Here is a 12570-nt window from a genome sequence, read left to right on the forward strand (position 1 = left end):
CCGTGCTTGGGCGAGAGTAGTACTAGGATGGTTGACCCCCTGGGAAGTCCTCGTGTTATACCCCTTTTCTCCTTTTGTACATTTTTTTTTACCCTTCTCGCCGCTAAAGCAATTTTTTCCCCTATCCCGCCCCTCGAAGCGCTCCCCGCTGGCCCCTAACTTTCGATCGCCCCCGGCTCCGCGGACCCCACAGTCGCTGGCCCGGTCCCTCCGCGGTTGCGATCGCTCCCTACACTAGACTGAGATCAAATACGATCGGATCGCAATTACTGACGGGTGCGACCATACTGGCACTAACGCACCGGATCCCATCAGAACTCCGATGTTAAGCATGCTTGGGCAAGAGTAGTACTAGGATGGATGACCCCCTTGGAAGTCCTCGTGTTGCACCCCTTTTCTCCTTTTGTACAATTTTTTTTTACACTTCTCGCCGCTGAAGCAATTTTTTTCCTCTATCCCGCCCGTCCAAGCGCTCTCCGCTGGCCCCTAGCTTTCATTCGCCGCCGGCTCGGTGGACCCCACTCCACAATCGCTGGCTCGGTCCCTCCGCGGTTGCTATGACTCCCCACGCCGGACTGACATCAAATACGCTCGGACCGTAATTACTGATGGGTGCGACCATACAAGCACTAACGCAGTGGATCCCATCCGAACTCCGAAGTTAAGCGTGCATGGGCGAGAGTAGTACTAGGATCGGTGACACCCTGGGAAGTCCTCGTGTTGACCCACTTTTCTCCTTTTGTAAAATTTTTTTTACCCTTCTCGCCGCTGAAGTAATTTTTTTACCCTATCCCGCCCCTCCAAGGGCTCCTCACTGGCCCCTCGCTTCCGATCGCCGTCGGCTTTGCGGTCCCCACAATCGTTGGCCCGGTGCTGGACTGACATCAAATACGCTCGGACCGAAATTACTGACGGGTACGACCATACCAGCACTAACGCACCGGATCCCATCAGAACTCCGAAGTTAAGCGTGCGTGGGCGAGAGTAGTACTAGGATGGGTGACCCCCTGGGAAGTCCTCGTTTTGCACCCCTTTTCTCCTTTTGTACAATTATTTTTTTTACCCTTCGCGCCGCTGAAGCAATTTTTTTCCCCTATCCAACCCCTCCAAGCGCTCCCCGCAGGCCCCTCGTTTCGATCGCCGCCAGCACCGCGGACCCCACAATCGCTGGCCCGGTCCCTCCACGGTTGCGATCGCTCTCTGCGCTGGACTGACATCAAATACGCTCGGACCGCAATACTGACGGGTGCGACCATACCGGCACTAAAGCACCGGATCCCGTCAGAACTCCAATGTTAAACGTGCTCGGGCGAGTGTAGTACTCGGATGGGTGACCCCCTGTGAAGTCCTCGTGTTGCACCCCTTTTCACCTTTTGTTCAAATTTTTTTTCGCCCCATCTCGCCGCTGAAGCAATTTTATTCCCCTATCCCACCCCTCCAAGCGCTCCCCGCTGGCCCCTTGCTTTCGATCGCCGTCGGCTCCGTGGACCCCACATTCGCTGGCCCGATCCGCGGTTGCAATCGCTCCCTGCGCTGGGCTGACATCAAATACGCTCGGACCGCAATTACTCACGGGTGCGACCATACCAGCACTAATGCACTGGATTCCATCAGAACTACGAAGTTAAGCGTGCTTGGGCGAGAGTAGTACTAGGATGGGTGACCGCCTGGGAAGTCCTCGTGTTGTCACCCTTTTCTCCTTTTGTAGAATTTTTTTTTGCCCTTCTCGCCGCTGAAACAATTTTTTCCCCTATCCCGCCCCTCCATGCGCTCCCCGCTGGCTCTCCGCTTTCGATCGCCGCGGGCTCCGCGGACCCAACAATCGCTGGCACTGTCATCCGCGGTTGCGATCGCTCCCTGCGCTGGACTGACTTCAAATACGCTCGGACCGCAATTACTGACGGGTGCGACCATACCAGGACTAACGCACCGGATCCCATCAGAATTCCGAAGTTAAGCGTGCTTGGGCGAGAGTAGTACCAGGATGGGTGCCCCCCTGGGAAGTCCTCGTGTTGCACCCCTTTTCTCCTTTTGTACAATTTTTTCTTACCCTTCTCGCCGCTGAAACAATTTTTTTTCGCTATCCCGCCCCTCCAAGCGCTCCCCGCTGGCCCCTTGCTTTCGATCGTCGTCGGCTCCGCGGACCCCACAATCGCTGGCCCGGTCCCTCCGCTGTTGCGATCGCTCCCTGCGCTGGACTAACATCAAATACGCTCGGACCGTAATTACTGACAGGGACGACCATACCAGCACTAACGCGCCGAATCCCACCAGAACTCCGGAGTTAAGCATGCTTGGGCGAGAGTAGTACTAGGATGGGTGACCTCCTGGGAAGTCCTCGTGTTGCACCCCTTTTCTCTTTTTGTACAATTTTTTTTTACCCTTCTCGTCGCTAAAGCAATTTTTTCCGCTATCCCGCCCCTCCAAGCGCTACCCGCTGGCCCCTCGCTTTCAATCGCCGCCGGCTCCGCGGACCCCACTATCGCTGGCCCAGTCCCTCCGCGGTTGCTATCGCTCCCTACGCTGGACTGACATCAAATACGGTCGGACCGCAATTACTAACAGGTGCGACCATACCAGCACTAATGCACCGTATTCCATCAGAACTCCGAAGTTAAGCGTGCTTGGGCGAGAGTAGTACTAGGATGGGTGACCCCCTGGGAAGTCCTCGTGTTGCCCCCCTATTCTCCTTTTGTACAATTTTTTTTTACCCTTCTCGCCGCTGAAGCAATTTTTTTCCCCGATCTCGCCCCTCCAAGCGCTCCCCGCTGGCCCCTTGCTTTCAATCGCCGCCGGCTCCGCGGACCCCACAATCGCTGGCCCGGTCCCTCCACTGTTGCGATCGCTCACTGCGTTGGACTGACATCAAATACGCTTGGACCGCAATTACTGACGGGTGCGACCATGCCAACCCTAACGCACCGGATCCCATCAAAACTCCGATGTTAATCGTGCTTGGACGAGAGTAGTACTAGGATGGGTGACCCCCTGGGAAGTCCTCGTGTTGCATCTCTTTTCTCCTTTTGTAAAATTTTTTTTTACCATTCTCCCTGCTGAAGCAATTTTTTTCCCCTATCTCGTCCCTCCAAGCTCTCCCTGCTGGCCCCTCGCTTTTGATTGCTGAGGGCTTCGCGGACCCCACAATCGCTGGCCCGGTCCTTCCGCGGTTGCTATCGATCCCTGCGCTGGATTTACATCAAATACGCTCGGACCGCAATTACTGACAGTTGCGACCATACCAGCACTAACGCACCGGATCCCATCAGAACCCCGAAGTTAAGCATGCTTGGGCGAGAGCAGCACTAGGATGGGTGACCCCCTGGGAAGTCCTCGTGTTGCACCCCTTTTCTCCTTTTGCAGAAATTTTTATTTTTTATCTTTTTACCCTTCTCGCCGCTTAAGCAATTTTCTTCCCCTATCCCGCCCCTCCAAGCGCTCCCCGCTGGCCCCTCGCTTTCGATAGCCACCGGCTCCGCAGACCCCACAATCGCTGGCCTTGTCCCTCCGCGGTTACGATCGCTCCCTGCGCTGGACTGACATCAAATACGCTCGGACCGCAATTACTGACGGGTGCGACCATACCAGCACTAACGCGCCGGATCCCATCAGAATTCCGATGTTAAGTGTGCTTGGACGAGAGTAGTACTAGGATGGGTGAGCCCCTTGGAAGTACTCGTGTTGCACCCTTTTTCTCCTTTTGCACAATTTTTTTTATTACCCTTCTCGCAGCTGAAGCAATTTTTTTCCTCTATCCTGCCCCTCCAAGGGCTCCTCGCTTTCGATCACCGCCGGCTCAGTGGACCCCACAATCGCTTGCCCGGTCCCTCCGCGGTTGCTATCGCTCCCTGCGCTGGACTGACATCAAATACGCTCGGACCGTAATTACTGACGGGAGCGACCATACCAGCACTAACGCAGTGGATCCCATCTGAACTCCGAAGTTAAGCGTTCATGGGCGAGAGTAGTACTAGGATTGGTGACACCCTGGGAAGTCCTCGTGTTGCACCACTTTTCTCCTTTTGTACTATTTTTTTTTACCCTCTCGCCGCTGAAGAAATTTTTTTCCCCTATCCCGCGCCACCAAGCGCTCTCCGCTGGCCCCTCGCTTTCGATCGCCGTGGGCTCCGCAGACCTAACAATCGCTGTCCCGATTCTTCTGAGGTTGCTATCGCTCCCTACGCTGGAATGACATCAATTACGCTCGGACCGCAATTACTGACGGGTGCGACCATACCAGCACTAACGCACCGGATCCCATCAAAACTCCGAAGTTAAGCTTTCTTGGGCGAGAGTAGTACAAAGATGGGTGACCCCCTGGGAAGTCCTCGTGTTGCTCCCCTTTTCTCCTTTTGTAAAAGTTTTTTTTTCTTTTTTTTACCCTTCTCGCCGCTGAAGCAATTTTTTTCCCCTATCCCACCCCTCCAAGAGCTCCCCGCCGACCCCTCGCTTCCGATCGCCGTCGGCTCCGCTGACCCCACAATCGCTGGCCCGGTCCCTCCGCAGTTGCGATCGCTCCCTGCCCTGGACTGACATCAAATACGCTCGAACCGCAACTACTGACGGGTGCGACCATACCAGCACTAACGCGCCGGATCCCATCAGAACTCTGAAGTTAAGCGTGCTTGGGCGAGAGTAGTACTAGGATGGGTGACCCCTGGGAAGTCCTCGTGTTGCACCCCTTTTCTCCTTTTTGTAAATTTTTTTTCTTTTTTTACCCTCCTCGCCGCTGAGTCAATTTTTTCCCCTATCCCGCCTCTCCAAGCGCACCCTGCTGGCCCCTCGCTTTCGATCGCCACCGGCTCCGCGGACCCCACAATCATTGGCCAGTCCCTTCGCGGTTGCGATCGCTCCCTGCGCTGGACTGAGATCAAATACGCTCGGACCGCAATTACTGATGGGTGCGACCATACCGGCACTAACGCACCGGATCGTATCAGAACTCCGAAGATAAGTGTGCTTCGGCGAGAGTAGTACTCGGATGGGTGACCACCTGGGAAATCCTCGTGCTGCCCCCCTTTTCTCCTTTTGTACAATTTTTTTTAACCTTCTTGTCGCTGAAGCAATTTTTTTCCCCTATCCCGCCCCTCCAACCGCTCCCCGCTGGCCCCTCGCTTTCGATCGCCGCCGGCTCCGTGGACCCCACAATCACTGGCCCGGTCCCTCCGCGATTGCGATCGCTCCCTGCACTGGACTAACATCAAATACGCTCGGACCGCAATTACTGACAGGGACGACCATACCAGCACTAACGCACCGAATCCCTTCAGAACTCCGGAGTTAAGCATGCTTGGGCGAGAGTAGTACTAGGATGGGTGACCTCCTGGGAAGTCCTCGTGTTGCGCCCCTTTTCTCTTTTTGTACAATTTTTTTTTACCCTTCTCGTCGCTAAAGCAATTTTTTTCCGCTATCTCGCCCCTCCAAGCGCTACCCGCTGGCCCCTCGCTTTCAATCGCCGCCGGCTCCGCGGAACCCACTATCGCTGGCCTAGTCCCTCCGCGGTTGCTATCGCACCCTGCGCTGGACTGACATCAAATACTGTCGGACCACAATTACTAACAGGTGCGACCATACCAGCACTAATGCACCGTATTCCATCAGAACTCCGAAGTTAAGCGTGCTTGGGCGAGAGTAGTACTAGGATGGGTGACCCCCTAGGAAGTCCTCGTGTTGCACCCCTTTTCTCCTTTTGTACAATTTTTTTTACCCTTCTCGCCGCTGAAGCAATTTTTTTTCCCTATCCCGCCCCTCCGAGCCCTCCCCGCTGGCCCCTCGCTTTCGATCGCCGCCGGCTCCGCGAGAGTAGTACTAGGATGGTAACGCCCCTTCCCGCCGCTGAAGCGAGAGTAAAAGCGTGCTTGGGCGAGAGTAGTACTAGGATGGGTGACCCCCTAGGAAGTCCTCGTGTTGCCCCCCATTCTCCTTTTGTACAATTTTTTTTAACCTTCTCGCCGCTGAAGCAATTTTTTCCCCAATCTCGCCCCTCCAAGCGCTCCCCGCTGGCTCCTCGCTTTCGATCGCCACGGGCTCCGCGGACCCCAAAATTGCTGGCCTGGTCCCTCCGCGGTTGTGATCGCTCCCTGCGCTGGACTCACATCAAATACGCTGTGACCGCAATTACTGACAGGTGCGACCATACCAGCACTAACGCACCGGATCCCATCAGAACTCCGAAGTTAAGCGTGCTTGGGCGAGAGTAGTACTAGGATGGGTGACCCCCTGGGAAGTCCTCGTGTTGCATCCCTTTTCTCCTTTTGTACAATTTTTTTTTTACCCTTCTCGCCGCTGAAGTAATTTTTTCCCCTATCCCGCCCCTCCAAGCGCTCCCCACAGGCCCCTCGCTTTCGATCGCCGTCGGCTCCGCGGACCCCACTATCGCTGGCCCGGTCCCTCAACGGTTGCGATCGCTCCCCCCGCTGCACTGACATCAAGTACGCTCGGACCACAATTACTGACGGGTGCGACCATACCAGCACTAACGCACCGGATCTCATCAGAACTCTGATGTTAAGCATGCTTGGGCGAGAGTAGTACTCGGATGGGTGAACCCCTGGGAAGTCCTCGTGTTGCACCCCTTTTCTCCATTTGTATAATTATTTTTTTTACCCTTCTCGCCGCTGAAGCAATTTTTTTCCCCTATCCCGCCCCGCCAAGCGCTCCCCGCTGGCCCCTTCCTTTCGATCGCCGCCGACTCCGCGGACCCCACAATCACTGGCCCGGTCCCTTCGCGGTTGCTATCGCTCACTGCGCTGGACTGACATCAAATACGCTCGGACCGCAATTACTAACGGGTGCGACCATAGCAGCACTAATGCACCGGATTCCATCAGAACTCAGAAGTTAAGCGTGCTTGGGCGAGAGTAATACTAGGATGGGTGACCCCCTGGGAAATCCTCGTGTTGCCCCCCTTTTCTCCTTGTGTACAATTTTTTTTTACCATTCTCGCCGCTGAAGCTATTTTTTTTCCCTATCTCGCCCCTCGAAGCGCTCACCGCTGGCCCCTCGTTTTTGATCGCCACGAGCTCCGCGGACCCCACAATCGCTGGCCCGGTTCCTCCGCGGTTGCTATCGATCCCGGCGCTGGATTGACATCAAATACGCTCGGACCGCAATTATTGACGGGTGCGACCATACCAGCACTAACGCAACGGATCCCATCAGAACTACGAAGTTAAGCGTGCTTGGGCGAGAGTAATACTAGGATGGGTGAACCCCTGGGAAGTCCTCGTGTTGTACCCCTTTTCTCCTTTATTAGAATTTTTTTTTTACCCTTCTTGTCGCTGAAGCAATTTTTTTCCCCTGTCCTGCCCCTCCAAGCGCTCCCAGCTGGCTCCTCGCTTTCGATCGCCGCGGGCTCCGCGGACCCCTCAATCACTGGCCTGATCCCTCTGCGGGTGTGATCACTGCCTGCGCTGGACTGACATCAAATACGCTCGGACCGCAATTACTGACGGGTGCGACCATACCAGCACTAACGCACCGGATCCCATCAGAACTCCGATGTTAAGCGTGCTTGGGCGACAGTAGTACTAGGATGGGTGACCCCCATGGAAGTCCTCGTGTTGCACCCCTTTTCTCCTTTTGGACAATTTTTTTTTATCCTTCTCGCCGCTGAAGCAATTTTTTTCCTCTTTCCCGCCCCTCCCAGCGCTCCCCGTTGGCCCCTCGGTTTCGATCGCCTCCGGCTCCGCGGACCCCACAATCGCTGGCCCGGTCACTCCGCGGTTGCTATCACTCCCTGCGCTAGACTGACATCAAATTCGCTCGGACCGCAATTACTGACGGGTGCGACCATACCAGCACTAACGCAGCGGATCCCATCCGAACTCCGAAGTTAAGCGTGCTTGGGCGAGAGTAGTACTCGGATGGGTGACACCATACGAAGTCCTCGTGTTGCCCCACTTTCTCCTTTCGTACAATTTTTTTTTTACCCTTCTCGCCGCTGAAGCAATTTTTTTCCCCCATCCCACCCCTCCAAGCGCTCCTCACTGGCCCCTCGCTTTCGATCGCGGCGGGCTCCGCGGACCCCACAATCGCTAACCCGATCCCTCCGCGGTTGCTATCGATCCCTACGCTGGATTGACATCAAATACGCTCGAACCGCAATTACTGACGGCGCGACCATACCAGCACTAACGCACCGGATCCCATTAGAACTCCGAAGTTAAGCGTGCCTGGGCGAGAGTAGTACTAGGATGGTTGACCCCCGGGGAAGTCCTCGTGTTGCACCCCTTTTCTCCTTTTGTAGAATTTTTTTTTTTACCCTTCTCGCCGCTGAAGCTATTTTTTTCCCCTATCCCGCCCCTCCATACGCTCCCCGCTGGCTCCTCGCTTTCGAATGTCGCTGGCTCCGCGGACCCCACAATCGCTGGCCTGGTCCCTTCGCGGGCGTGATCGCTACTTGCGCTGGACTGACATCAAATACGCTCGGACCGCAATTCCTGACGGGTGCGACCATTCCAGCACTAACGCACCGGATCCCATCAGAACTCCGATGTTAAGCGTGCTTGGGCGAGAGTAGTACTAGGATGGGTGACCCCCTTGGAAGTCCTCGTGTTGTACCCCTTTTCTCCTTTTGTACAATTTTTTTTACCCTTCTCGCCGCTGAAGCAATTTTTTTCATCTTTCCCGCCTCTCCCAGCGCTCCCCGCTGGCCCTCGCTTTCGATCGCCTCCGGCTCCGCAGACCCCACAATCGCTGGCCCGGTCCCTCCGCGGTTGCTATCACTCCTTGCGCTGGACTGACATCAAATACGCTCGTACCGAAATTACTGACGGGTGCGACCATACCAGCACTAACGCCCTGGATCCCATCCGAACTCCGAAGTTGAGCGTGCTTGGGCGAGAGTAGTACTAGTATGGGTAACCCCCTAGGAAGTCCTCGTGTTGCACCCCTTTTCTCATTTTGTACAATTTTTTTTTTCACCCTTCTAGTCGCTGAAGAACTTTTTTCCCCTGTCCCGCCCCTCCAAGCGCTCGTCGCTTGCCCCTCGCTTTCGATCTTCGCCGGCTCCGCGGACCCCACAATCGCTGGCCCGGTCCCTCCGCGGTTGCCATCGATCCCTGCGCTGCATTGACATCAAATACGCACGGATCGCAATTATTGACGGGTGCGACAATACCAGCACTAACACACCGGATCCCATCAGAACTCCGAAGTTTAGCATGCTTGAGCGAGAGTAGTGCTAGGATGGGTGACCCCCAGGGAAGTCCTCGTGTTGCACCCCCTTTCTCCTTTTGAACAATTTTTTTTACCCGTCTCGCCGCTGAAGCAATTTTTTTCCCCTATCCCTCCCTCCAAGAGCTCCCCGTTGGCCCCTCGCTTTCGATCGCCGTCGGCTCCGCAAACCCCACAATCGCTGGCCCGGTCCTTCCACGGTTGGGATCGCTCCCTGCGCTGGACTGACATCAAATACGCTTGGACCGCAATTACTGACGGGTGCGACCATACCAGCACTAACGCACCGGATCCCATCAGAACTCCGAAGTTTTGCGTGCATGGGCGAGAGTAGTACTAGGATGGGTGACCCTCTGGGAAGTCCTCGTGTTGCCCCCCTTTTCTCCTTTTGTACAATTTTTTTTTTTACCCTTCTCGCCGCTAAAGCAAATTTTTCCCCTATCTCGCCCCTTCAAGCGCTCCCCGCTGGCCCCTCGCTTTCGATCGCCGCCGACTCCGCGGACCGCACAATCGCTAGCCCGGTCCCTCCACGGTTGCTATCGATCCCTGCGCTGGACAGACATCAAATACGCTCGGACCGCAATTACTGACGGGTGCGACCACACCAGCACTAACGAACCGGATTCCATCAGAACTCCAAAGTTAAGCGTGCTTGGGCGAGAGTAGTGCTAGAATTGGTGACCCCCTGGGATGTCCTCGTGTTGCACCCCTTTTCTCATTTTGTAAAATTTTTTTTTCTTGCCCTTCTCAACGCTGAAGCAATTTTTTTCTCCAATCCCGCCCCTCCTAGCGCTCCCCGTTGGCCCCTCGCTTTAGATCGCCACCGGCTCCGCGGACCCCACAATCGCTGGTCCGGTCCCTCCGCGGTTTCGATCGCTACCTGCGCTGGACTGACATCAAATACGCTCGGACCGCAATTACTGATAGGTGCAACCATACCAGCACTAACACACTGGATCCCATCAGAACTTCGATGTTAAGCGTGCTTGGGAGAGAGTAGTACTAGGATGGGTGACCCCCTTGGAAGTCCTCGTTTTGCACCCCTTTTCTCCTTTTGTGCAATTTTTTTCTACCCTTCTCGCCGCTGAAGCAATTTTTTTCCTCTATCCCGCCCCTCCAAGCGCTCCCCGTCGGCCCCTCGCTTTTGATCGCCGTCGGCTCTGCGGACCCCACAATCGCTGGCCCGGTCCCTCCGCGGTTGATATCGCTCCCTGCGCCGGACTGACATCAAATACGCTCGGACCGCAATTACTGACGGGTGCGACCGTACCAGCACTAACGCACCAGATCCCATCAGAACTGCAAAGTTAAGCGTGCTTGAGCGAGAGTAGTACTAGGATGGTTGACCTCCTGGGAAGTCCTCGTGTTGCACCCCTTTTCTCCTTTTGTAGAAATTTTTTTTTTGCCCTTCTCGCCGCTAAAGCAATTTTTTCCCCCTATCCCGCCCCTCCAAGCGCTCCCCACTGGCTCCTCACTTTCGATCGCCGCGGGCTCCGCGAACCCCACAATCACTGGCCTGGTCCCTCTGCGGGTGTGATCGCTACCTATGCTGGACTGACATCAAATACGCTCGGACTGCAATTATTGACGGGTGCGACCATACCAGCACTAACGCACCGGATCCCATCCGAACTCCGAAGTTAAGCGTGCTTGGGCGAGAGTAGTACTAGGATGGGTGACACCCAGGGAAGCCCTCGTGTTGCACCCCTTTTCTCCTTTTGTACAATTTTTTTTTACCCTTCTCGCCACTGAAGCAATTTTTTTCCCCTATCCCACCCCTCCAAGCGCTCCTCGCTTTCGATAGCCGCGGGCTCCACGAACCCAACAATCGCTGGCCTGTTCGCTCCGTGGTTGTGATCGCTCCCTGCGCTGGACTGACATCAAATAAGCTCGGACCGCAATTACTGACGGCTGCGACCATACCAGCACTAACGCAGCGGATCCCATCCGAACACCGAAGTTAACCGTGCTTGGGCGAGAGTAGTACTAGGATGGAAGACACCCTGGGAAGTCCTCGTGTTGCCCCACTTTTCGCCTTTCGTAAAATTTTTTTTTTTACCCTTCTCGCCGCTGAAGCAATTTTTTCCCCTATCCTGCCCCTCCAAGAGCTACCTGTTGGCCCCTCGCTTTCTATCGCCGCCGGCTCCGCGGACCCCACAATCGCTGGCCCGGTCCCTCCGCGGTTGCTATCGCCCCTACACTCGACTGACATCAAATACGTTCGGACCGTTATTATTGACGGGTGCGACCATACCAGTACTAACGCACCGGATCCCATCAGAACTCCGAAATTAAGCGTGCTTCGACGAGAGTAGTACTAGGATGGGTGACCCCCTGGGAAGTCCTCGTGTTGCACCCCTTTTCTCCTTTTGTACAATTTTTTTTTTCCCCTTCCCGCCGCTGAAGCGAGAGTAATACTAGGATGGGTGACCTCCTGGGAAGTCCTCGTGTTGCTCCCCTTTTCTCCTTTTGAGAAGCAATTTTTTTCCCTATCCCGCCCCTCCGAGCGCTCCCCGCTGGCCCCTCGCTTTCGATCGCCGCGGGCTCCACGGACCCCACAATCGCTGGCCCGGTCCCTCCGCGGGTGCGATCGCTCCCTGCGTTAGACTGACATCAAATACGCTCGGACCGCAATTACTGACGGGTGCGACCATACCAGCACTAACGCACCGGATCCCATCAGAACTCCGAAGTTAAGCGTGCTTGGGCGAGAGTACTACTAGGATGGGTGACCCCCTGGGAAGTCCTCGTGTTGCACCCCTTTTCTCCTTTTGTACAAATTTTTTTTTTTTACCCTTCCCGCCGCTGAAGCAATTTTTTTTCCCTGTCCCGCCCCCCCGAGCGCTCCCCGCTGGCCCCTCGCTTTCAATCGCCGCCGGCTCCGCGGACCCAACGATAGCTGGCCCGGTCCCTCCGCGGTTGCGATCGCTCCCTGCGTTGGACTGACATCAAATACGCTCGGACCGCAATTACTGACGGGTGCGACCATACCAGCACTAACGCACCGGATCCCATCAAAACTCCGAAGTTAAGCGTGCTTGGGCGAGATTAGTACTAGGATGGGTGACCCCCTGGGAAGTCCTCGTGTTGTACCCCTTTTCTCCTTTTGTACAAATTTTTTTTTTACCCTTCCCGCCGCTGAAGCAATTTTTTTTCCCTATCCCGCCCCTCCGATTGCTCCCCGCTGGCCCCTCGCTTTCGATCGCCGCCGGCTCCGCGGACCCCACAATCGCTGGCCCGGTCCCTCCGCGGTTGCGATCGCTCCCTGCACTTGACTGACATCAAATACGCTCGGCCCGCAATTACTGACGGGCGCGACCATACCAGCACTAGCGCACCGGATCCCATCAGAACTCCGAAGTCTTGGGTGAGAGTAGTACTAGGATGGGTGACCCC

General features: G+C 55.7%; 1 protein-coding gene across 1 annotated transcript; it reads right to left on the bottom strand.

The window, feature by feature from the left end:
- Positions 1-452: 452 nt before the first annotated feature.
- On the bottom strand, positions 453-7818 carry LOC111386648 (fibril-forming collagen alpha chain-like). The gene is made up of 17 exons (XM_023011113.1): positions 7751-7818; positions 6990-7077; positions 6371-6498; positions 5950-6082; positions 5375-5522; positions 5113-5191; positions 4911-5022; positions 4768-4856; positions 4039-4180; positions 3386-3533; positions 3043-3180; positions 1722-1862; positions 1434-1538; positions 1259-1338; positions 1103-1205; positions 787-932; positions 453-575 (listed from the first exon to the last, which is right to left on the bottom strand). The coding sequence occupies exons 1-17, from the start codon at positions 7816-7818 to the stop codon at positions 453-455; spliced, it is 1971 nt and encodes a 656-aa protein (XP_022866881.1).
- Positions 7819-12570: the final 4752 nt, after the last annotated feature.

This window comes from Olea europaea, unplaced genomic scaffold, assembly GCF_002742605.1.
Source record: "Olea europaea var. sylvestris unplaced genomic scaffold, O_europaea_v1 scaffold364, whole genome shotgun sequence".
Lineage (NCBI taxonomy): Eukaryota > Viridiplantae > Streptophyta > Magnoliopsida > Lamiales > Oleaceae > Olea > Olea europaea.